Source organism: Dipodomys ordii, unplaced genomic scaffold (assembly GCF_000151885.1).
Source record: "Dipodomys ordii isolate 6190 unplaced genomic scaffold, Dord_2.0 Scaffold47, whole genome shotgun sequence".
Lineage (NCBI taxonomy): Eukaryota > Metazoa > Chordata > Mammalia > Rodentia > Heteromyidae > Dipodomys > Dipodomys ordii.
Genome location: NW_012267263.1, coordinates 3832732 through 3859721, shown reverse-complemented (window position 1 = coordinate 3859721; position 26990 = coordinate 3832732). Strand labels below are relative to the sequence as shown.

Below are 26990 nucleotides of genomic sequence, written 5' to 3'. Positions count from 1 at the left end.
CTGGAGTCTGTTCTATTTCTAGTCTATTGTGTTCTTCTTACAGACTGTCTTTATGGCATTATTATTACTGTAGTGTTAAGACATAACATTTTAATCTTCCATTCTGTTTCTTTTTCAAAATTGCTTTTCCTTATTCATTTCAGAATCATCTTGTAAATTTCTATGAAAGAGCTGCTGAGATTTTTTTTTATAGTTGCTCATTGTATACCCTAACAATACAGATTCAAGAACCTGGTATATCTCTGTGCTTTTTTCTAAGGTCGCTTTTAATTTTTCAAGCCATGTTTTGTTCATTGTATCTTTTAGTATTTCATATATATAGATGTTATTATAATTATAATGTTTTTCTTCCTTTTTATTTGTGCTAGATTTGAACTCAGAGCCTCCTGTTTTTGCTTAGCTTGCTTGCTCAACTGTTGCTCTATTATTTGAGTCATTTTCAACCCACTTTTTTGCTAGTCAATTGGAGATGGAACCTCATGGGCTTTTCTGCCTGTGCTGGCTTGATTCTTTAGGGTAGCTAGGATTACAGACTTAAACTAATCATGCCTGGTTTCTAAATGGTTTTGATTGTTAATTTTTTATTGTCATTTTTGCTAGTATATTAAGTAGTGTTTTTAGTCTTGTATCATTTAGTCTTGTGCTAATCTTATTTATAAATTTTGTCTCTGTATTTTCTACATTGAAAGTGTCATTGTATGCAAAAGCAGTTTTACTTCTTTTTCTGTCTACATACCTTTATTATTTTTTTCTTGACTTTTCTTCCAGTATTATGCTGAAGTATGCTAAATAGAAGTGATGAGAGACAGTATCTCTTTCATGTTCTGATCTTTGGTGGAAAGTATTTGATGTTTCAGTATGATGTTAGCTGTGTATTTTTTCCATATGTCTGTGTTAATCAGTTTTTCATCACTATAACAAAATACCTGAAAAAAATTAAGGGAAGGATTTATTTTGGCTTTCTGTTTCAGGGATTTCATTTTCATTTCATAAGCTCCATTGTTACAAGCTTGTGATAAGACAAAAAATCATGGAGGAAGAAGCATATAGAGCCAAAGGCTACAAACTCATGGCAGCCAGGAAGTAAAGAGAGGAGACTGCCTCTATCAGCAGATTTTCATCTTTCCCTTTTATTCTATCAGGACTCTTAGTTGATTGAATGATGCAGTCCTTATTCAAAGTGGACCTTCCTTCTTTAGTTAATTCTTTCTAGAAACACCTTTACAGCCTCACAAGTATGCTTTACTAATCTCCTAGGCATCTCTCAAGCCAATCAAGTTGTTAAGATTAGGCTTTATCCAGAAAGTTCCTGTATAGTTTTCCTTAGAGAAAATAAAACATGTAAAAAAAAAGAAGTCAAATGTTTTTTCTGTGGGTTTGTTATTTTTTTGAGATAATTTATCTTGTTAAGTTTTTACAGCGAGTTATCCTAGCTGTTTCTGTTTTTTTGTTTTTTGTTTTTTTTTAACAGAGGCTTTCTATGTATCCCATTTTGGCCTCAAACTCATGATCCTTTCATCTCCAAGTGCTGGGATTACAATCTCTAGTTCATTTGGCTATGTTCTAGTTTTTTTAATTAATCAGTTCTTTGGTACAGGATCTCATTTCATAGCCCAGGTGGCCTATTTACCATCTTCCTGCTTGGTTATATAGGAAAAGTATATGTAAGATATGGATGATTATTACCAAACATTGTTGTCTTGTATATGGTAAGTGATAAATACATGCAATTCAGATATCTCATGTACAAGACTATATCTTACAATATTTATTGGAAATACCACAAGATAAAAATCGCTGCATAGTTGAGTTGGCATAGTGTATCATTTTAGCTGGCACTTTTTTGGCAGTTGGGCTATTAAACTAGGGGTATTGTGCTAGCTAGTCAGGTGCTCTACCACTTAAACCGTACTACCAGTCCCTTTCTACATTGGTTATTTTTTTTTATTGTGAAAATACTGTACAGAGGGGTTACAATTACATGGGCAAGATAATTAGTACATTTCTTATCAAGCATTGTAGCCTCCTCCTTTGTTTCCCCTTCCCATCCCATCCTTCTCCCACCCCCCCACCCAACCCTCCCCCCCTCCGCCCACCAAAGTTGTAAAGTTTTTGAGGTAGGGTTTTGCTTTGTCCCAAACTGGCCTGAGCTGTAATCCTTGTACTTAGGTTTCCTGTATTTTGGGGGGACCATGTGCCTCCAGTCTTTTTTGTTTCCCTATAGTTGATCTTAACAAGTGTGTGCCACCATACCTAGTCAATGGTTGAAATGGAGTTTTATACCTGTGTTGTCTTCAGATGGAAATACTTGGATCTCAGCCTCCCAAGTAGCTAGGATTGTAGGCTTGAGCCCCACTGCACCTGACTTAATTGATACGTTTAAAATAGAGAATAATTCTTCTGTAGTTACAGACACATCTACTGTTTTTTTGTTCTTGCCACAGTTAACTTGTAGAAGTAAGGATATTAATCTCTTTTGTAACCATTATTTCTAACTTGGCATAATTAAGTGAATTTACTGTAGCTTGAAAAATGTCTTTTTAAAAGTGTTTAAACATTAAAATCTTCTATGCCTTTTTGGGCAGGACAGAACTTAGGTTTGAACTCAGAGCCTCACACTTACTTGGCCTGCTTACTTAGCTGGTGCTATACCACTTGAGCCATGCACACCTTCAGCCTTACTTTTTGCTGATTATTTTGGAGTTAGTCTCTCAAAGACTTTTCTCCCTGGACTGACCTCAGCAATTTTTTTTTGGGGGGGGGGTCAGGTCGTAGGGCCTGAACTCTGGGCCTGGGTGCTGTCCCTCAGCTCTTCAACTCAAGGCTAGCGCTCTACCACTTGAGCCACAGCACCACTTCGGCTTTTATCTTTTTGCTCATGTGGTGCTGAGGAATCGAACCCAGGGCCTCAGGCATGCAAGGCAAGCACTCTACCACTGAGCCACCTTCCCAGCCTTCCCTGAACTGACCTCAAACCTCCAAGTACTAGGATTACCAGTATGACCCACTGGTTGCACAGCTAAAATTTTAAGGCTTACAAAGTGATTTACTATTTTGTAACCCTTTTTTTTTCCTCCTTCATCTCTCCATTCTTCCTTTTCTCCTTCCCTCCCTTCCTTTACTTTTCTTCCTTCTTCAAGATCATCGTCTAGTGTTAGAACTGCCTGTCTCAGACTCCCAAGTGTTAAGATTATAGGAAAGCACCACCATGACTGATATACAGTAACCATTTTACTTGTATATTTACTTGTATATTCAGATTTTAAGAAAATCTGTAAGAATGAAAATATACAACAAACACATACCATTTACAATAGATTCACTTATTGTTGACACTTCACCCATATTCTTTACCATTTTTTTCATTCTCCCTGCCCCACACATGCATGCACTAATTATAGAATTTTATTTCATTTATAAGGGATAGCAGGTTGTAATTTCCTTTCCTTGGGATAACTTGGTTTGATTTTTGTTTTTTTTTTCCTTCTCTATTGTTTTTTGGATGAGTTTATGAAGGATTGGTATTCTCTAAAAGTTTGGTGGGAATTCATCAATGAAGCAGTGGATCCATGGACTTTTTTTTTTTTTACGCTAGTATTGCACACTGTCCCTTAGCCTTTTTAACCAAGCCTGGCCCACTACTACTTGAGCCACAGATCTACTTCTGGCTTTTTCGTGGCTAATTGGAAAGAAGAGTATCATGTACTTTTCTGCTTGGGCTAGTTTCAAACCTTGATCCTTGGATCTTAGTCTCCTGAGTAGCTAGGATTAGAGTAGTGAGCCATACTTTGGTAAATCTTTTGTGGAAACTTTGGTTAGTAATTACATCTCATTACTTTTGTCCCAAGTTTTCCTGTTCATTCTTGGTTTAACTTTAATAGTTTGTCTCTATTTTACTTAGGCTATTTAACTTGCTAGTATATAGCTGTTCATCATGTTCTCTCACAATCATTTTTCTGTAAAGTTGGTAGGTCTATTTTGATTTTGTAAAGTTAGCAGTAATATCTTCTATTTTTTCTTTGCATTGTGTGTGGAGGAGGTAGATGTAGAGGGACATGATCTCACTTTATAAAGCTCAGGTTGACCTTGAATTTGCTATTTTCCTATCTTAGCCTTCCATGTGCTAAGATTACAAGAGATCACTGCCATGTCTCAGAACATCCCTTTTTTCATTCGTAATTTTTTTTTTCTTGGTTGGCATAGCTAAAGTTGCACCAATTTTGTTGATTTAAAAAAAAAAAAAAACAACTTTTGGGCCAGGCGCCGGTGGCTCACAATTGTAATCATAGCTACTCAGGAGGCTGAAGTCTGAGGATTGTGGTTCAAAGCCAGCCCAGGCAGGAAAGACCGTGAGACGCTTATCTCCAATAAGCCACTAGAAAACTGGAAGTGGTGCTGTGGCTCAAGCGGTAGAGCGCTTGACTTGAGCTGAAGAGTACAGGGACAGCGCCCAAGTCCAGAGTTCAAGCCTCACGACCGACCAAGAAAAAAGAAATGATAAAACAACTTTTGGTTTCATTTTCTCCTTTGTTTTCTGGTCTACTTTCATTCTGAGGTTTCATTTTCTTCTGCTTGCAATGAGTTTATTTTGCTTTTATTTTTCTAGCTTCTTAAAATGGTATGTTAAGCTTTTAATTTTATTTTTCTTTCATGGGCATGTGTAGCTATTCTCTGGCATTGTTTTAACTGAATTCTATGTTATGATACTGAGTTTTTATTTCAGAATACTTATAATCTTTAGTTCTTATTTAATTTAGGATTTTTAATACCCAGTTATTTCTCAAGTTCCTTATGTTATTTTGAATTTCATTCCATTGTATTTGAAAAAAAAAAACACTTTGTAAGTTGTTCTACAAATGTCTGTTGGGTCTCATTCATCTTTAGCATTGAAGTTTCATTATTTCCTTACTGATCTTCCGCATATTTGTTCTACCTACTTTTGAGAGTGGAATATTGAATTCTCCAAATATTTTTGATAAACTTTAGATTTTTCATTCATTTCTGTCATTTTGCTTCTTGTATGTGGAGCTCTCTTGAAGGTGTATACACATTTGTAACGGTTAGGTCTTGTTGGATTGTTCTCTTTATCATTATAATTTTCTCTAGTTGCAATTTTTGTCTTAAAGTCTGCATTATCATATAATTGCTGTAGGATTACAACCAACATCTGTAGCAGTCTAGTTTGAATTAATACCTGCCTCTTTTCTGCCACCTGTTTTCTAGGACTCCTATTGTATAATATTGATGATGTCTCATAGTTTCTGAGGGCTAATTAATTTCTTTCCTGGTTCTCAAAGCAGATTATCTCAACTTGTTCTCACGTACACTGTTTCTTCTGCTTGCTAAAATATGCTGTGGTACCCCAGACTTGTAAAATTTTAAAATACTGTACTTTTAAGTCCAAAATTTCCTTTTTAAAATCTCTTCCTCTTTATTGATTAGTTCCATTAGTTTCTTTTTGGTGAGAAATTATTCTCATACTTTTCCTTTTGTTTCTTGCACATAATTTCCTTGAACATATTTCAGATAATTTATTTGAAGTCTCTACTAAGTCTTGTTCTTAGAGGCACTATTTGTCAATTAACTTTTTTTTTTCTGTGTATGGACCATACGATTTTGTTCTTTTTCTTCCCCCTGCTTATAATTTTTTTTAAATAACTTCCAGTTGATTAAAATGGAATTCATGATAAAAATATAGGTACTTGAGGAATGCTGAAGGAAATGGGCTCAGCACCCACACTAAACAAGCAATACTTCTAAACCTGATGATTATAGCAAAAAAATCATCATATGAGAAATCTTGCTTTGTGTGATTTTCTGATTTTTTTTTACACAACTACTGAATAATAAAAGCTCTAAAATCTTGATTTTTGTTTTTTTTAACCACATTCTAATTTCATATAAGCATTTTTTGTTGTTGTTGTTGGTCATGGTGCTTGAACACTGGGCCTGGGTACTACCCCTCAGCTCTTCAGCTCAAGGCGAGTGCTCTACCACTTGAGCCACAGTGCCACTTTGGTTTTCTAGTAGTTTGTTGGAGATAAGAGTCTCATGGATTTTCCTGCCCAGGCTGGATTTGAACTGTGATCCTCAGATCTCCTGAGTAGCTAGGATTACAGGCATGAGCCACTGGCTCCCGGCCTCATATAAATATTTTATACAACAAAATCTTACAAGTGAAAAACTGAACCTTAAAAAGAAAAAGATGGCTATCTTACAGGGTGTAGAATATGCTGGGAACAAAAGATAATGGGAAAATGGTTTCTGATTACTTCAATTATTTCCTTACTCTTGGACTTACTCCCTTTCATTCCTTCCCAGCCCCAATCTACATAGTCTTTAAGATAATATTAAAAAGTTGAAATATTCTAAAATACTAAAAAGACTAAAAATTCATATTAAAAAAAGAACACTCTAGTTAGGAAAGCTTGTTTCTTTACTTTTTTAAAACCTTTGTATTCATTGAGAACTGAGGATTTCCATTTCAGTTTATTGTACTTTTCTATTTTGGTTCTTTGAATAATTACTATCTCTTTATTCATATTGTCCATTTAGTGAGACATCTTTGCTATACTTTGCATTCTCTGGACATGGTTTCCTTCAGTTTTCCTTTAATTCCTTTATTTAATATTGCTGATTGGAATTGTCTACTAAATTTGACATCTGGGCTTCCTCAAGGTAATTTCTTTTGAACAATTCTTTCTCTTTGTACTTTCTTGGTTTCTTTGCATGGCTCTCATGTTTTGTTTTTGTTGTTTTTCCAAAAACTGGATAATTAATATGTAATGTGGCAAATCTAGGAATCAGATTATTTCTTTTCCCAGGGTTTATTTTGTTTAGTGACTTCTCTGAATTTTTTGAAGTCTGTTTGAAGTACATGACTACTGCAGTCCCTGCTTAGCTAGCTTCATGCTCATCTAATAATTAAACAGATTTCCATAAAAACCTGAGCTAGCAATTCTCCTATCCTTTGCCAAGAGGTTTTGTTTGTGTGAGCATGCACACATGTTGGTGTACATCTTCAGCACTCAGCTTGCCTCTGCTGTCCAGTGTAACCTTGAGAGCTTAGGGCTTATTCTATGGTGTTTGCTTTTATAAGCATGGCATTACAGATAGCCAGAAAGATGTGAGAGGTTTTTAAAGCCTCTATGGATATATTATTCCCAACTTTTTCTTTTAAACTTTTGAGTGGCATATTGTTTGATTTAGCTGTCATCCACTAACTACTATAGGCTGTGTCCAAATTTTTAAGTTTTGATTTTCAAGATCAACTTTTTTGGGAGAGGGTTTGAACTTGGGACTCATGCTTGTTAGGCAGACACTCTTATCTATTTGAGCTATGGCTCCAGCAGTTTTGGACTTTCAAAGTTCTGAGGGTCAAGGCTTTTCATAGTACGAAAGCTCTGGTCTGTTCAAGATAGATTTCCAGGTGGGATCTAACAGAGAATTGCCATACAGATCAAATGGTTCTCTGTAAGTGAAGCGTTTTGAAGGAGTGCCAAACTGTGGTGAACTGTCAAGCTAGTTTTCAATGTAGGGTTCTTGGTTGTAAAGCTGCTACAAAGCTAGAGAGAATAGAATGGGGAAAAAACCAAGTTAAATTTCACTGTTTTCATAAAGACTCAGATTTAACACTCATGAATTGCTATAAGATTTTAGTTAATTTCCAAATTTCTTAGAAAGCTTATTCTGTTTTTTTTTTTTGGTCGTGGGGCTTGAACTCTGGGCCTGAGCCCTGTCCCTCAGCTCTTCAACTCAAGGCTAGTGCTCTACCACTTGAGTTACAGCACCACTTCCAGTTTCCTGATGGTTTATTGGAGTTTTACATACTTTCCTGCCTGGGCTACCTTTGAACTGGGATCGTCAGATCTCAGCCTCCTGAGTAGCTAGGATTACAGGTGTGAGCCACCAGCGCCCAGCTTTATTCTGTTCTTTCTTATGGAAGGGAAGATGTTCAAAGCCTTTTGATACTGCTATTTATTGACAGTACTCTGTCGCTCTTGTTTTTCCCCTTTTCTATACTTTTTTTTTCCCCCAGGGCTGAGGACCGAACCCAGGGCCTTGCGTACGCCGGGCGGACACCCTTTTCGCTGAGCTAAATCCCCAGCCCCTTCTATACTTTTTTTTTCAAGCCATTATCTTCTATTCTTGTTACTAGAATCAGTTTTTAATGATCAAATTAACCTTGGTATTGGCATGTAGATTCTGAGCTTATATTTCATAAATCTAATAAATATTACCCTGTTTGGAACTGCTCTTATGAGAATATTTGTAACATGAACCAGTGAGCAGGTAGCAATAATTGCCAGTAGAAATAATTGCCAGGGGTTATCATTAGCTATTTATATAGTGATTAGTGTTTTTAATGCAAATTTTATGAAGATAAATCACATAATTTTCTCAGTGACATCTTCATTGTTAATGTGTAGAAATAAGATTCAGTTTTGGGTCTTTGTAATATATTTTGTAACTTGTTAAAATTTTCTTACCTTTCCATTTTTTAAAAAATTGTATCAGCAATTAGGTAGTCTGCAAATAGGGAAAATTTTATTTCTTTTTAAATATATATATCATTTGTTTCTTTTTCATGCTTTATTATAGTGTATAAACTTCTGGTTTAATAAGAGAAATAAGAGCCACATCCTTGACATGTTGCTAGTTTTGGGACCTACACATTCATTTAAGTAAAAATGACTGATACATGCATGAAGGAATGGTCAACATCTCTGGCCATAAAGGAAATGCAAATCAGAACAACACTGAGATCCCATCTTACCTGAGTTAAAATGGCCATCATCAAGAATACAAATAACAACAGATGCTGGTGCAGATGTGGGAGAAAGGACCCTAATACATTGTTGATGGGAATGTAAACTTATTCAGTCACTCTGCTTCTATTTCTTGTTTTCCTGTTTTAATTAACTAGAAAGCTTCTAGAGCCTTTTGTCACTGTTTTGTGAGTGCTGTTCAGTTACTTCTTGTTAGCTATTATGTTGATTAATTTGTCTTCAGTAGGTGCTAAAAGATTTTTTTTAATCTGGCATTTTACTTTATGTTAAAAGATTGGGGAAGGGAGAAGGATGAAATGGGATGAGGTGAGCAGAGCCTTTTATATTCACAGTCCAATTTTCTAAAGGGCTTATCTCTTTAGATACTCTTGAACATTCTATATGTATTCTATTAATAATTCTTTTGGAGCCATTAATTCCAATACTAGTTTTGAAATTCCATTATCAGCTAGGAGTAGGACTAGCTAGATAAGGTCATTTGCATCAATGAGAACAAATGCCAACATAATACCAGAGGAATAAAAAGTGAAACTTCCTGTATGCCTTCAGTGTTTATTGGATGTCCTCTATGGGATAGGTACTGGCAGGGGAGAGCAGAAGTGGAGTAGTTAGACATGGGTGGAAAAGAAACATAAGGAATAGATAACAGTAGTTTCCTTTTAAAAAAAATCAAGATGTGCATACAAGATGATCAGTAAATAAGACTATACTGTCTAGATTAGGTCATCTGATTAGCAAAGTTCTTATTAATGCTTCTCTGTTCTTATTTTGTGTTGTGGCAAGGTCTCAGTGTGTAGCCCAAGCAGTCTCAAAACTCAGACTTCTGAGTGTTATTCTTATTTCTTTAAGTTCTAGTCATAGCTAGGTACACAGGATCAGAAAGTAAGCTAAAAGACCTGCAGGACTACTTTGTTAAATGCAACTCCTTTGCACACTAAAGCCTGAGCCTGAGCCCTGTCACTGAGATTCCTTTTCTTAAGGAACCACAGTGCCACTTTTGGATTTTTCTGAGTAGTTTATTGGAGGTAAGACTTAGTCTCATTGACTTCACTTCCCTGGGCTGACTTTGAACCATGATCCTCAGATCTCAGCCTCCTGAGTAGGTAGGATTACAGATGTGAGCCACCATCACCCAGCTTATTTAAATTAATCTTAAAATAAAAAAAGATCTAAAGACAGGAATTGAATTCCATTTAAAGGCAAGTGGCATGTCATTGTTTGCTATTTTTCAAAATAAACTTTATATGTTAGAACAATTTGAGATTTATTTTAATTGCAGATAGAGTTTTTGTTTACCCCTCACCCAGTTTTTCCTTATTAATATCTTCCTTTAGTATTGTGCAGTTTTTTAAATTAATGTACCAATACCAACATATATGTTAATAGCAGAATTTCATACTTCAGATTTCTTTATTTTTAACCTAATGTTCTTTCTGTGCCAGGATTCTGTACATGTAAGATACCACATTTATAACTATGTCTCCTTAGGCAGCTTTTGTCTGTGATGGTTTCTCAGACTGTCTCCATTTCTAATGACCTACAGTTTTAAGTAAGGAATTTAGCAGAATGTCCCTTAAATGGAAGATATTTATGTTTTGCTCATGATTAAACTGGGACTACATTTTGGGGAGGATGAAAGAGTACTTCAACATTTTTGTTACATCATATCAAAGGTATATACTGTCAACATGACTCGAGAGTTGACCTTGATCTTGTAGTTACCGTATTCTTTGTGAGAAAGTCACTAAATGTATCTTATATTTTAGGAATTGAGGAATTACTTTTTTTTTTTTTTGTCATTTGTATGACTTGAATTTAGCCTGGGTGCTGTCCCTGAGCTTTTCTGCTCAAGACTAGTGCTCTACACTTTGAGCTACAGCACCACTTCTGGTGGTTGATTTGGAGATAAGAATTTTGTGGATATTCCTGTTCCAGCAGGCTTTGAATCTCAATCCTCAGATTTCAACCTTCTGAATAGCTAGGATTAAAGGTGTGAGCCACCAGCACCAGCACCTGGCAATTACTTTCTTGATAGCAGACTGAATACATAAATTATTTAGAGGTCTTCTTGGTGAATACTTATTTCTTTTCTTCAGTTTATTCAGTAACTTTCTTATGTTGGTATAGGCTCATAAGTGTTTAGTTTCTACTTCAGGTTATAATCCAATACTACTACATTTTGTTGCTCACATTGTTCTAGCTTTGGTCATTTGGACCTTCTTTCTATTGACTCCTACTTAGCATATTCTTTATATGTATATATATATATGTATATATATATATGTATATATATTATTGTAAAGCCACTATACAGAGAGGTTACAGTTACATGAGTAAGATAATGGGTACACTTCCTATCAAGCATTGTTGCCCCCTCCTTTGTTTTCCCTCTCCTCCCCACTTCCCCAACTCCTCCCTCCCCGCCCCAAGTTGTAAAGTTCATTTTCAATATGGTGTCTTGTACATCTCATTGTTACAATGGGTCAACCTGTATCCTTATTTCAGCATTTTGTTATTTCCCTTCCCCTCCCCAAATTAGAAAAATGTGTATACAAAATGCAGGGTCCTGGAATCAAATGTAGTGATAACAGGGCTTATACCATGTGGGAAGAACATACAAAAGAAACAAAAAAAATCACATAGTACATTAAAAACAACAGCGACAAAGATAAAACCTCTTGTGTCCCTATCTTAGGGTTCATTTCCCTTGGCATCATCTTATATGGTCATATGTACATAGCTTTTGACCTTTTCTGCTTGTCTGGTAAGATTATCTTAGATGTATACAAGTTATTACAAATAAGGGAAACCCTGGGACCTATGTTTCTTTGGGTCTGGCTTACTTCAATTAATATAATTTTTTCCTAGTCTTTCCATTTCCTAACAAATGGGGCAGTGTATTCTTTCTGATGGAGGCATAGAATTCCATTGTGTGTGTGTGTGTGTGTGTGTGTGTGTGTGTGTGAACACCACATTTTCTTGATCCATTCATCTAACAAATGGGGCAGTGTAATTCTTTTTGATGGAGGCATAGAATTCCATTGTGTGTGTGTGTGTGTGTGTTTGAACACATTTTCTTGATCCATTCATCTACTGAGGGCCATCTGGGTTGGTTCCATATCTTAGCTATGGTAAATAATGCTGCGATACACATAGTAAACATAGTTGTGCTGGGAGCTTTAGTAAGGCCTTGTTTTGGTAAATGCCCAAAAGTGGGGTTGCTGGGTCATAGGGGAGCTCTATGTGGAGTCTTTTGAGGAACCTCCATGCTACTTTCCAAAGTGGTTGAGCAAGTTTACACTCCCACCAACAATTCAGTAGGATTCCCTTCTGTCCATATCCCCACTAGCATCTGTTGTTATTAGAGTTCTTGATTATAGCCATTCTAACTGGGGTGAGGTGGAATCTCAATGTTGTTTTGATTTGCATTTCTGTTACGGCTAGAGAAGTTGAGCATTTCTTCATGTGTCTATTGGCCATTCTTATTTCCTCTTCAGAGAAGTCTCTTTTTAAGTCTTTGGCCCACTTATTGGGCTAAAGACTTACTGTTTCTTTGAGGATTTGTTGTTGGGGGATTTAATTTTTTGAGTTCCAGGTATATTTTAGATATGAGACCCTTGTCCGTTGTATGGCTAGTGAAGATCTTCTCCCAATCTGTGGGCTTTCTATTGATCTTGCTAGCTATGTCCTTTGCCATGCAGAAGCTCTGCAGTTTCATTCAGTCCCATTTGTCCAACCTTTCTTTGACTTGTTGTGTTTATTAAGATAATTTTGGCCTGTGCCCAGGAGAATGTAGGGTTTCTCCTATTCCTTCTTGTAATGTTTTCAGGATGTCTGCTTTTACTTCAAGGTCTTTGATACATTTGGAGTTGATTCTGGTACAGGGTGATATATAAGGATCTAACTTTAGTTTTCTACAGGTATTTAACCAATTTTGCCAGCACCATTTACTGAAAAGACTGTCTTCTATTCAATTTTCTTAGTCCCCTTATCAAAGATTACGTGGCTATAAATCTGTGGGTTCATTTCTGGATCTTCAGTTCTATTTCATTGGTCCTGGGTTCTGTTCTTGTGCCATTACCAAGCTGTTTTGATGACTGTGGCTTTGTAGTAGAGTTTGAAATTTGGCGTTGATATTCCTCCAGCACTGTTCTTTTTGTTAAGGATTGTTTTTGCTATTTGGGATCTTTTATTGGTTCATATGAATTTTTGGGTTGCTTCTTCTATTTCCTTGAAGAATGAGGTTGGGATATTGATAGGTATTGCATTAAACTTGTAGATAGCCTTGGCAGTATTGCCATTTTCACAATCATATTCTTAACAGACTTTTGGGTTATGCCTTTTTTTTTTCTGGCATTATAAGATGCCCTGGTCCCAATCTTTGTATTCTTTGTTCCAGTTTTAGAATCAGCCACTTGTCTAGTTCCTTTCACTGAAGTATGGTCCTAGAATCTAAGATCTGGGTGGTACATGTGCTCATTTCAACTGGAGTGTTGCTGCTTTTAGGTGATACAGCAAGGAAATACATGTAAATGTACTAACTATGTATATACACATATAAATATTTATTCATATAATGTTCCGTATCTATATTTTGCCAAACTTGAGTTCATACAGATATCACCAAATTTAATACATTATGACCTGAACCATTCTGGTCTCTTTCTGCTTCTCTAGAAACTCTTTTTCTGTCAGAGACCTGGATCCCATACCCTTCTATATATTGGTTGTTCTTACTAATCTGTCTGTCTGTCTGTCTATATTTGGTTGTTCATAATGTATTTGGTTGTTCATACCATCTATATCTTTGGTTGTTCATACTAATACATAACATATATCCAATTTCTTTTGTCTTTTAATTTTCACACATTTCAGTAGTCTCCCTTTCCTGCTTTAGTCATACATTTGTATGAGTCAGTAATTACAGAATTACCTGTAGATTTGTATGTGGATTTTGTATGTAGATTGTACTGCACAACTATCTTAGCTTTATCTTTGTGGGAGGGGGGAGGAGGAGATTTAGTTTTTGGTTTATTTTGGTATTTTTTGTTGTTGTTTTTTTCCCCAGGGGGCAGGGTTGTGGGAGAGTACTAAGGTTTAAATCCAGTGTCTTTTGCATGTTAGGCAGGTGTTTTACCACTGACTCAGGTCTCTGGCCCTTACCTATCTTGTCTTTTTATGGCTCTGTTTCTTGGGACAGAATAACTTCTTGCCATTTGCCTATCCATTTCCCTAGAGATCCTTTTAAACTATTGATTCCTGGTCATATCATTACCACAAAATAGATGATACAGAATTTTGACTTGGTGGAAAATAGTCCCCTAGTGATCTTTTCCATGCCTTTATGATCTTTTCAAATAATCTACCAGTGAAAATAAATCACTACATAGAGTTGAATATTTCTATTTTGTGATTTCTAATAGTACAGCAAAAATAGGTTGGCCAGGTTATTGTAATTACTTTGTTACATTAAATCAATATTAACTATATTATATAATTAAAATGTTATATTTATAACTTCAAATCTGCTAAAATTCTATACTATTCATATTTTTCTCTTTAACTGCACCATCAAGGAAGCAGTATGTTATTTGTTTTGGTTTAAAGATTGCACCCAAAGCTTCACTTCACACATGCTAAAAATATGAGCTCTTCCACTAAGACATTCCCCAACAAGCAATGTGTTTGTGTATATTTCTCTTTCTCAAGAGACAAAGAGAATATATTTATGTGTATTTCTTTTTCTCAAGAGAGAAAGTAGGTAAATGGGAAAGAGGAAGAGAGGGAGAAAATGAGGAGTGGGTAATTTTTTAAAATTCCATGTAGTTCAAGTTGGCCTTGAATTGTTGATTCTCTTGCCTCCTGAGTACTAAGACTATACGAATATATCACTGTACCTGACTACGATGTATTTTAAAATATAAAATGGTCAAGGTGATGTACAGGGGGATTATAGTTACATAAATAAGGTAATAAGTACATTTCTTGTCAAACTTTCCCTCCCTTCCAATCCTCCCCCACGAGTTGTACAGATTGTTTCTAACATATTGTCTTGTGTATATTGCTGTTGCATTGGTTCCTAACTTGTCCTTTGTCTTACCATTCTGTTGTTTCCCTTCCCTTCCTTAATTCAGATAAACATATATACAAAAAAGCATTATAAATGATATACCTCAAAAATATAAAATGGTATTAACTTTAAAGTAAAATGTTGTACTAAAATCAAACATGTTTCTGTCCGTCAGTGATAATCTCTTATCTTTGCTTCACAGCATTCATTCAATCGGAGAGCATAATAGAGGTCCTGCGTTTTGATGATGGAGGGCTACTACAGGTAATTTTCTTGTAAAGTTGAAGACATTTCAATGTTAAACCTTGAGTAATATCTTACTATATTTTATTTTAAAGTAACTGGTTTTTCTGAAATACATTTTTTAAACTTTGTAGAATTATTAATGATATACAAATCTCATTAAGTGAATTACCTTTCAGATTAAAGATTTCTTAATAAAGAAAATTTATTGTATTAAAGCCTTGTAAGAAGATTATTGATTCTGTGGTTCTGAGGATGTAGAGATGAAGTCAAGTAGGAAGCCAGTGAAGAAAACACTAAATTCACATGTTGGTTCTCAAAATGTTTATCTGGAAGAGAACTCCTCTAGAATGTATAATAAGTTTTATAGATTTCACCTCTGTACTCTTTCTACTTGCAATCTTGTGCTCCATCTTTAAATATGTTACGCATAAAATTAACAAGCATAATCTAATGGTATTTTGTCAGACTTAGTTTAGATAACAGCATGAAACTTACTTCAATCTTCTTAATTAAAAATTAAAAGAATTTAATAGCTGAAAGAGACAGTGAAAGCCATCTTCACTAACACTCTGATTGTTGGATAGGGTAGAGTGAGGATTGAAACATTGTGTTTTATACACACACACACATACATACATACACCCCCCCACACATACACACATACATACATACATGCATGCATACATACATACATACATACATACATAGCCAGGCTGGCCTCAAACTAACAATCCTCCTCCTCTCTCAGTCTCTCAAATGTTGAGATTATAACTGTGTACCATGATATCTGGATCAACCCTCTGATTTTTATTGTTAGGTGTTTCCTCCTTTCTTTCAAACATTTATGATATATGGTTAACATTATTGATTACCAAGGATGACAGTATCTTGTAAATACTGTGCTGTCTGGTAACATAATATTTTATGACAATATTTTATTTTGTATCTAAGGGAAATCAAGGTTTAGGTTAGGGAAGTACCCAAAATCCCATGACTTTGTGGAATGGGATTTGCACTGGAATCATTGTGTTCTCACTCCAAGTACATTTGTTTCTTTTGTTGTTGTCGGTATTGTATTTTTTACGTAGTTGTGACTGAATGACTAATAATTCAAAAGAGATTTCCTACAGCTTATAATAAGGGCAAAAAAGTAAAAAAATAGATCAAGACAATATAGAAAATAGTTACTACTAAGGACCTAGAATGAGATTTCTGTTTGCATTTTAGTGTAACTTCAGGTTTAGATTTTACATTCTAAGCCAAATAGTGGGGAGGAAAGGTGATGGGATTTCAAACTCTTTTTCTCTAGTAATGAAACTAGTTTGCCTTCTGGATGAAACCGCTTCTAAATTTTAAAATAACTGTATCATTCATATCTTTTATAAGAGATGTTCATAAACATAACAGGCAGGAGTTACATGCTACCTACAGAAAGTTTCTACAAGGCATTTATACTTTAACCAAATAAAAATGAAATGTGACATAGTAAACTCAATATTTTTATAGCCTTCCTACTAGAAAATGACCTTCGTCTCCTTTTTCCCTAGTTCTCTAATCTGTTTCAAGGTGAGACCTAGAGAATCTATAGAATGAAGGTTTCACTCTCTTTATCCTGCAATTTCAGGATCTTGAGGGCAGGTAAATCAAGAGTGATATTTTGGAAAATTCCTTCTGTTTTTGTTGTTGTTGTTGTTGTTGTTTTGGGTTCTTTTGCCAGTCCCGGGGCTTGAACTCCCACCTGGGTGCTACCCCTGGGCTCCTTTTTGCTCAAGGCCAGCTTTAGAACAAGCTTTTTCTGTGATTAATTGGAGATAAGTCTTATGGACTTTCCTGCCTGGGCTTGCTTTGAGCCACAATCCTCCCATCTCAGCCTCGGGAGTAGCTGGGATTACACGTGTGAGCCACCAGCACCTGGCTGAAAATTCCCTAAGTATGGTTTGTTCTTTATGGATTGAGGGAGTGTCTTTGTCCTTTAAGAACAAGATAACTAGATTTTAAATTGGTAATCCACCAAGTCTATTTTGAAAATTCTGGAGTGTGACTCACATTTTTGCTGAAGTTTACCAGTCCCATCCAGAGGGAGTTGGCTATGGAAGAACATGTGTACGGGAATATGTTTTCCTTATGTTCTTTTTTTGGGGGGGTCCAGTCGTGGGGCTTGAGCTCTGGGCCTGGGCACTGTCCCTCAGCTCTTCAGCTCAAGGCTAGTGCGCTACCACTTGAGCCATAGCACCACTTACGGCTTTTTTTTCTGCTTATGTGGTGCTGAGGAATCGAACCCAGGGCCTTATGCATGCAAGGAAAGCGCTCTACCACTGAGCCACCTTCCCAACCCCTTGCTTATGTTCTTTGGACCATCTCAAATGCTCAGACTAGGGTTTGGTTGAGAGTTCAGAATTTTATGGCAAGAGTAGAGTTTTAGACTGAGGAAGTGTTAAAGGCAGGTGGTATCAGTTGGTTTATGTAAAACTGCTAAATATCTAATGTTGAAGTGCTACTTTAAGAGTATAGTTTGGACCTCCAAAATAGCTGTATGTGAGAAGCATTATTTCATTGAATCAATTGCTTATTTCAATATTAAAGAATGTTTTCCAGAAACAATAGTTTTGTTTTTTTTAATATAATGGTATTCTTTTTTAGCATAATTTATCAATGGATTTGACTATTTCTCAAGCAGTTCATGGTTTTATGTGGTATATTTAGAGTGGAAGAATGTAATGTAGCATTTCTCAGGAAGTTTTCTCAAAGCAGGAGAGAGTAAAAGCAACGACCTTCTCTTGGAGTTTTGAAAATACGAATTTTATCTAATGGTGTTCCTTGCCAGATCTTGAATTCATATTAACTTTGTGTAGCTTGGTTCATAGTAAATTTTTCTGATTTCAAGATTATTTGATTAGAAGCCAGTAAAAATCATCAGACTCTTAAAAAAGTGGCTAAAATATTATTCTTAGAGATGAATACAATTAGAGTTATAGAAATTAAATAATTTGAATAATATTTAGTTGCTAGAGCAGGAATGCAATACCAATAAGTCCCCACACCTAGTTTCAGGACTCTGTCCATAAAATGAAGCATATGTGGTTTACTCAGATGCATCCATGGGTTATCATTTGTTAGGATTAGAAGTCATGATCTTATTAGTACTTCAGTTATTGTCATTCCTGGTTGGCTTATAGAATATATTTTTTTAAAAAGCCGAGTGCTGTAGCTACTCAGGATGCTGAGATCTGAGGATCATGGTTCAGAGCCAGCCTCGGCATGAAAGTCTGTGAGACTCTTATCTCAAATAAGCTACTCAGGAAACCGGAAGTGGCACTGTGGCTCAAGAGGTAGAGCACTTGCCTTGAGCTGAATTGCTGAGGGACAGTGCCCAGGCCCAGAGTTCAAGTCCTACAACTGACAAAAAAAAAGAATATATTTTAAAAAATCAAATGATTCCTAAAATAGATAAGGATCCAGGGAAATATGCATTTCAGGGATCTACAGTAAGATTTGCCATGACAGGATGCTTTGGGCAAATATTTTCTTAGCCATTATTCAGTCCTAACTGGTCAGAATGATTCCTTCCTGACCTGTTCTTTGTAAGATTATAAAATGAGATTTTATAAAATTTTAATTAAAAATTTCTACCACGAAGTGGAATTCTCTTACAAAAGATACTCTTATTTATAAGCATTTTCATTTATGAGCATTCATCTCCTTATAGAGAGATGCTTATAAACATTAAACTGCTTCTGAATCTAGCTTTCTACAAACAGATGGAGATGCATATAGGAAAAAAGGGTAGATAACTGTATTTTTGTCACTATCCTACCAGAGTAGTAAACAGAATTCTAAAATGTTGGAAACAAGCTCCATCATATTAATGAATGGAGATTACTTGTAATTTTGTCTTTAAAAACTATAGGAAAATATATTTTGTAAATTGAATTTTAACTACCTAAAGACTCTATATTGAGTCTTCTCTTAAAGAGTATAAGAGAATCTAAAACTATGGTTAACTTATTATTTCTTTAAAGAGTTTATTGTAAAATATATTTACTATATAATATATAAAATCTATTTTTGTTTTTTTTGTATAGCAAGTACCTATTGTAAGTACCACCTGGTTTAAATATTAAAGAAAGCCAGCACCTTCAGAAGCTCCTACTCAGCTTTTTTCTCAGTATATGAGCCCAAAAGTTAGCCATTCCCTATATTTCATGATAATTTCCTTTTCCTATAGTATTACCATCTAAGCTTATACTTCTAAATACCATAGTTTCATCCATGACTTGAAGGATATACAGTTCGTACTTAGTGGGGAGAAGAAGTCTTCTTTTCCTCCTTATTAATGTTTCTAAAATTCTCTGCCTAACTTACTCAGTTTCATTGCAGAATTATACTGCATTGTATAGATATACCCAATTTATGGGTCATTTCTGCTGCTTGTGGAATTTTGGTTGTTTCTAGTCTTAGACTATTATGAATAATGCTGACTTTTGTTATCTCTTGGTGAATATGGACATTTCTTCTGAAGTAAGCTTCAATTACTGTGTAATAGAATATGTATATCTTCCATTTTAATAGATAACACTGTAGTTTCCAGAGAGATGAGTTCGGCTTCTAATCCACTTCTAATCCAAGTGTTCCTCTTTTACCACTTTAAAGGGCAAAGATTTGTTTACTGTATTTTACATTATGCATGTTGCTTGCCTCTGTTTTTTATTCCATTTTTTAGTTATATTTTGGGTACCAATGTGGTTTGGACTCAGTGGTTTCAGTTTTACTCTGGTTGTTTTTGAGATAAAGTCTCACTTTCTGTGTAAGCCAGCTTAGACTGTGATCCTTCTATTTTCACTACTCATATTGCTAAGATGATAGCTGAATGCCACCACATCACCCAGCTTCGTTTCTGTTGAGCTAATGTTTCTTGAACTTTTTTGCCCAGACTAACCTGGAACTAAGATCTTTTCAATTTCAGCCTCCTGAGAAGTTACAAGCAGTGAGCTGCTAGTGCCTAGCTATACAAGTTTTTTTGCTTTGCTTTGTTTTTAATAAAACTTAGATACAAGCTCTTTTTAGAACCTTGAACTTCCACCAATATAAAAGATTAATTCTGTTACATAAGCTCTTTAGTGGTTAAATGTATAATAAATATATTCCTTATTTTGATAGATTGCTTTCTCCAAATTCGCAGTACTGGGGGGCCTTTCACGTATTAGTCAAACTTTCTATCACTAAACATCCCCTGCCCAGGATTGGATTGCCCCCTTTGACTTCATAATAGTGACTTCCAATGAACAAAGATTCTTTATTTTCATGAAATTGAGTTTGTTGGTCTCTTCATTATGTTTAATACATTTTATACTTTATTAGAGAAAATTTTCCTGTCCTGAGATTATAGAACTCTTCTCTGTTAGGATCTTCTTAAACCTGGAATTTATTGCTCTACATTTCACAATTACAGCTGTTACAGCTATAATTTCAAGTAGAGATCATTTTTATTGTTCATTTGAGCTTAAGTTTTCTTTCCTTCATATTCAGTTATTCTAATTATCTTGTACTGGCTATTCCCCAGTCTCTTCTTTTCCTATGTTCTTAAAGACAGCTTATCATAAACCAATTGTATATTTGTGCCTGTTTCTAGGCTCTTTTTTTTCTTGGTTTATCTGTCTTAATTTGAATACTACACTGATGAGAAGTTTAATTTTAAAGTTTTAGTATTTTGGTAGAACATTCTTCTCACTTTGTTGTTGTTTTTCCATAATGTCTTATGTATCCTTACTTTTTTAAAATTAGTTTTATATACCCCCCCTTGGAGGTTTGTTGTTTTTTTTAGGATCGCACTGTATCTGAAGATTATTTTGGAGAGAACTAGAAGTCTTTATTTGTGTAACTAAATGAATATATACTATGTAGCACAATAATAATATCTTAATAGGCCAGGAGCCAATGGCGCATGACTGTAATACTACTTACTCAGGAGGCTAGGCTCTGAAGACTGTGGATCAAAGTCAGCCTTGTCAGAAAAAAACATAAGATTCCTATCTCTAATTAAACACCAACAAGCCCGCTCAAGTGGTACTAGCCTTGAGCAAAAAGGCTCTGGGAAAGTTCCCAGTTCAAGCCCCAAGACCAGTACAGTAATGATAATATCTTCATATATAATAATATGCAGAGCATTCTAACACTACAAAGGTCTAGATGAGAAATTTGTCCTCTTCTACCTTAATTTCTTGGGTGTCTCAATGTTGGCCCAATTTTTTGGCGAAGTCATGAAAAATCTAAACCACATGGAGAGACCACACAAAACTTTGGTCAGTGGTCCCAGCTGAGCCCACAGATGATAGCCAGTATCATTTTCCCCTCATGTGATTGAGCTATATGGGACAACCAGTACATTTGAAGCTTCAGACAACTCCAGCTTGAATCACAGAAAAGTTATCAAGTAAGAAACATTTTGGCTTGTACAGAGGCCTAGAAGTAGTCATCTTTTGTTTTAAGTGAAGTACTTCTATTATAAAGAAACATTTTAGAAATTTTTAGAACATTTAGAAAATATGAGGGAGGGAAGCAATTATATTATTCAGTATTGCTATCTACCAGGCCTTCCTCTAGGTTATTTTTTTCTCCCATGGTGATGTGGATTGAACCCAGGCAGGGCCTGGTGAATGCTATGGCATGTAAGTGTACCCCTAGCTCTTCTAAATTCTTAAGTACATTAGGTATATGAACATATTTTGCTTCACAGATTGAAGTATAAAGACTTTTAAGTATCCAAATAAGTGACTAGTAAATGATAAAACTGTAATTCAAGACAAAGCATGTAACTCTAAATCCTAAGTTATTAAGCACTGTGCTTTACATTAGGGTCAGGAGGAATTAATTCCTGTATCCCACTAACCAAATATAATACAAGTTAATTCTTTGATTAATTTCCTATTGGTGATCTTTGCAAGCACAGTTTTTTATTGTATATAAGCAGTTTTAAAACAAACATAAAACACAATTTTATCCGAAACTACCACTTCTTATAAAGTAGATTACCAATGGCTGGAGTAGAGAAATGCATGGGACACTACAAATTCTTTATCAGAGGCTATTATCTGTGTAGCTCTATACAGTTCAAAGAATGGTGCTTTACACAAGATTTTTCCCAAAGTTATTTGGTTAGGGAAGATAGGGCTTATATGAACACAAGATTGTTTTCTGTTTGTTTTAATGTCTGAATCTTCTTAAAACTTATCTTTTCCCTATTTCATCACTATTTTGATACTACTTCCTCTATACTATTTCCTGCCCTGTATTATGAAATTAATAATTTAAAAAATTAAGTAGCTCACTTAGCTTACTTGAACAGCCTTTCTGCCATGATGGCACATACTTGTAATCTCAATAGTTGGGAACCAGAAGAAAGATTACTAGTTTGAGACCACAGCCAGGCTACTCGGTGAGTTCTAGACCACTCACTAAGACCTCATCACAATTTTTTTTTAAAAAAGGAGAGAGGAACAAAGAACAGTTTTTTAAAGTTTCAAAATAGAACCAAGGATTATAGCATATGCAGTAATGCTAGTTACTTAGAAGGCTGAGATCTGGAAGCTGGAAATCCAAAGCCAGCCTGGCAGAAAAGTCTTGAGACTATCCCCAATTAACCAGCTTTTCATTAATTGAGCTGGAGGCGTGTCTCAAGTGACAGAGTACTGGCAAGTGTGTGCTCCAGAATTCAAACCCTAGTCTCACCAAATAAATTAATTGTTAAAATTAAAGTAGCATTAGGTATATATAGATAAACTTCATTTTACACAAAAACTTAATTCAGAATGGGTCAAAGACTTGAAGTAAAACAAAACTATAGTAAAACTTTTAGAGAAAATCTTCAGAATGCAAGACAAGACAACGAATTCAAATATTATTGAATTTAAAACTTGTTTCACAAAAGACTACTTGAAGATGGTATAAGGATAGAATACAGGTTGGAGTAAAAAAAAAAACCTGTAAGCTATTTATATGATAGAGGACCTAGTTTCTAGAATATATAACACATATTTTACTGAAGAGAATATGTAAGTGTTTAAAATAACATAAAAAATTGTCCAGCCTTATTAGCAATCAGAAAAAGTGTAAATTAAACCCCCACATATACAAAATAGAGTCAGTATCAGATACTGGGATGAATGCTAGGAGCGTACTAGTAGCACTGGAAAAGTTTAGGAGATTCTTAGAAAATTAAACATGCATTTACAGTATGGCCCAAAAATTGTACTCACAAGTAGTCTTTCAGAAAAATGAAAAATTATGTTTTCCCTAAGACCAATAAATAAGGTTTACAGAAGCTCTATTTGCAATAGGTCAGAACTGGAAACAACCCATATAATTTTCAATAGATGAATGAATAAACTGTGTTACATCCATACTGTGGAATACTACTTAGTAATAAAAAGGAATGAATTTCTAGAAAAGTAGATTAAATAAAAAGAGCCAGCCTCAAAAGATTATATATGAGTGATGACATAACAGTTTTAAAGTTGCAAAACTTCACACGAGTAGCTGGGCATTGGTTGCCAGGGCTCGGGGACATGAGAAGTTGGAAAGTAGATATGCCTATAGAAAGCTGGTATACTAGGTACTAGAGATGCTTAAGCTCTTCTGTGTCTTGACTGTGGTTATTGACACATGAACATACACAGGTGAGAAAACTATGTAGAACTAATACTTGCACAAACACACAATCGAGTACAAGTAAAATGAGGGCAATTTGATTAAGATAAGTGGATTGTATCAGTGTCAGCATTCTCATTGTGATATTGTGTCATAGTTTTTGCAGATGTTACATTGGGGGAAAATGTTTCTGTGATGTTTCTTAAAACTACATATGAGCCTACAGCTTTCTCAGTAAAGTTAACATTAAAAAGATACATACCCGGGCAAGTACAGAAAGCCAAAATTTTTAGAAAAGTCTGACAATACTCCTTTTGTGAGCTTAAAATTTCTTAAACCTGCCTCCTAGATCTTACCTGCTTTCTTTTTTTTTTCCTTTTGTGCATTTTTAATTGTTATTATAAAGGTAATGTATGGAGAGGTTACAATTACAGAAGTCAGATAAAAAGTATAGAACATTTCTTTTTGAACAATGTCACCCCTTCCTTTGCTCTCTCCCAGTTTTTCCCTCCCATTCCTAACCACAGGTTGTTCGTTTTCAACATAGTGTCTAGTGAGTACCACAGCTACATTTTTTCATCCTTTGTTCCATCATTTCTGTGTGCTTCCTTACCCTCCCAAAGACAAATGAAAGAAAATCAAGACAAAAGGAAAAGAAAACGAAAACAGCAACAAAGAAAAAAAAAACCTCATTTCCATTTCTTGAAGCACGCCATGTTCATTGCAGAATTATTTACCATAGACAAGAAAAATCAGCCCACATGCCCCTTAGTCGATGAATGGATCAAGAAAATGTGGTATATACATACACAATAGAATACTGCTCATCCTTCAGAAAGAATAATATTGTACCAGAAAAATTATATTGAGCAAAGTAAGACAGACCCAGAGAAACATAGAATTCATTTGTGGTAGCTAGAATGTGCCTATAAATCTATACACTGGATGGTTAAAAAACACAACAAACACTGAGACACGATAAATTATACAGGTCTCTAGGCATTCATACATAGTGAGTCCAAAGGAGGATACTCTTAGGAGAACACAAAGGCACAATACCTATGTGCATATAGTCTTATCTGCTTTCAATATGAGATTATTTTCTGAGAACCTTATGAAGTAGGTTAAATTGATGAGAATCAAAGTCACAAATTGAAGTAATAAAAAGTGTTACTCTTTATTCATACCCCATTCTGGAGAAGGTGCATTATTTTATATATGAAAGAAACAAAGAAACATGGTTTGGCATGATTGTGATCAAGAGGCATTGTTTATATAAGTAGACTTGTTAGAATGAAATTCCCTTGTAAAAAATAAAGAAGCATAGTCTGATCACCAACTTGGTTCCTTTTCTCAAGCATATTTACTTAGCGTTGCACTAGAAGTATCATTCATGTGTCACCCAGTTCATAGTACCACTGACTTCCATATGTGCCTGTTTTTAAGAAGTCCTAAGATGGTACAGGCCCTCCTGTCTTATTTTAAAGCTTTTGGTGCCTTGTTCACAACTGAGTCATAACCCAGTTTTCTGATAAATTGTTTGGTTGCGTTTTTTTTTAAATGCCTTGTGTTTAGCAATAATAGCATATATAGTTGTGACCACATTAAAAGTTATTAGGAATAATTTGGCCAACTCTACCTCATGTAAACTAAAAGAAGTCAATATTAGCCACATAATCATAATATGTATGCAGTAATAGATCACCAGATTTCAAGTCTGACTTCTACCATTTGATCTTAGATTAACTTTCAGAGGCCTAGTTTTCTTACCTGTAAATATAATCCTGCATATACATTCAGTGTCTTAAGAAAAAAGGAGGGGCAGTGAAAATTGCTATTTCAAATGAAAATGTAAAGTTAGTGGTATCTCTTTAGAAAGTCAAGCTTATGCTGTGTTTTTCATTATTTGCAGTATTGAATCAGGTTTCATTGTTTAGATGTAGAGGGAGGATTGTCATGGGCATTGTTAAGTGTTTATCAGTGTCACTTGATGCTAGTAGTAGCGTCCCCTGCTACCTTCCACCTCACTTGTAACAACCAAAAGTATTTCTAGAGGAATGAGGACGTAGCTCAGTGGTAGTTTTACTTGCCTTGCATGTACAAGAATCTAGGTTCAATATCCAGCAATAGTTTTTTAAAAAACCTCTAGATATAGTTAAATACCTCCTAGTGAACAAAATTGCCTTCAGTTGAGAGCCATTAAGTTATTGGGCTAAAATTGTTATTTGTATTTTGTTCATAAGTAAACTTCATATGTGGGTGTATAAATATTTTTGCAGAGTCAGGTCTACTCTACTAGAAGAATATTCTGTTTTCCTTTCAGGCAATTCCTATTTGTAGTTAGGATGCTTTCTGATAGCACTTGCTCTCAATTGGTCTGGAATGTGCAGCCTACTGCTCAATGAGCCTGATAAGAGTTCTACTGCCACAGATGAATGGAGTCTGAATTGTGGGTGTCTGAATTGTCTCTTCTGATTAGACACAGTGGGAAGACAATTTGAAGTAAGTTGGGAATTACCAACTTCAAGTTTATCAGATTTAGTTACATTTCTCTTGAAAGACTATAGGATTTGTGTGGAATACCAAAATATATGACCCAGGAATTATCTAGGGCCTTGAGGAGTCTCGGTAAACTTACTTCTCAAGTGAATTTATCTAGTACAGAGGTCTCTGCCAATCAGTGGTCATCCAGGGATTTCTTAACTTTATTTGCTTGCTTTTGAAAAATGGTATTATTTACTTGGAAAGTTTGTGTGACAACCAGGTTGAAGAAGAGGAATACCAAGATTTTCTGATCAGGTTCATTTTTTATCTGTCATGTCTACTAGGCATCCAAGTCAGAAGGTGAGCTAGACTATTGTAAATGTGATTGTGAGTAGAGATGAAACCTGAGGTAGATACAGTTGTTAGGAGTTAACAACTTAAGATAGCTGAGAGTACTTGCCTAGCCTTAAGAGAGTGCTTACCTAGCAAATGATCTCCAGCACAGGAAAAACCTTTAAAATACCTAAAAGTGAATTAGATCACTCAGTGGTTACAAAGAGGTAGGTGGTAGGGGTTAGCCATGGCTGCGCCAGAGCATACATAGGGCCCAGTAGGATGCAGATTCTCTGAGGAGATGGGGAAGGAAGGGAGGAAGAGAGAGCCAAGGCAGGATTTTGTTTTCTGTTTTTGTTATTGTCTCATGAAATAATTATCTTTTTCATGATTATTGACCATTTAATTTTCTTGAGTGAATTATC

The 26990-nt window shown here is 35.2% G+C and overlaps 1 protein-coding gene across 1 annotated transcript in view; it reads left to right on the top strand.

Moving 5' to 3' along the window:
* Positions 1 to 26990, top strand: part of Tmem131 (transmembrane protein 131) — a 184041-nt gene that overhangs the window by 34571 nt on the left and 122480 nt on the right. The window contains exon 2 of the mRNA XM_013019812.1: positions 15062 to 15123. Within this exon, the coding sequence (XP_012875266.1) occupies positions 15062 to 15123 (62 nt within the window). The remainder of the gene's footprint in view (positions 1 to 15061; positions 15124 to 26990) is intronic.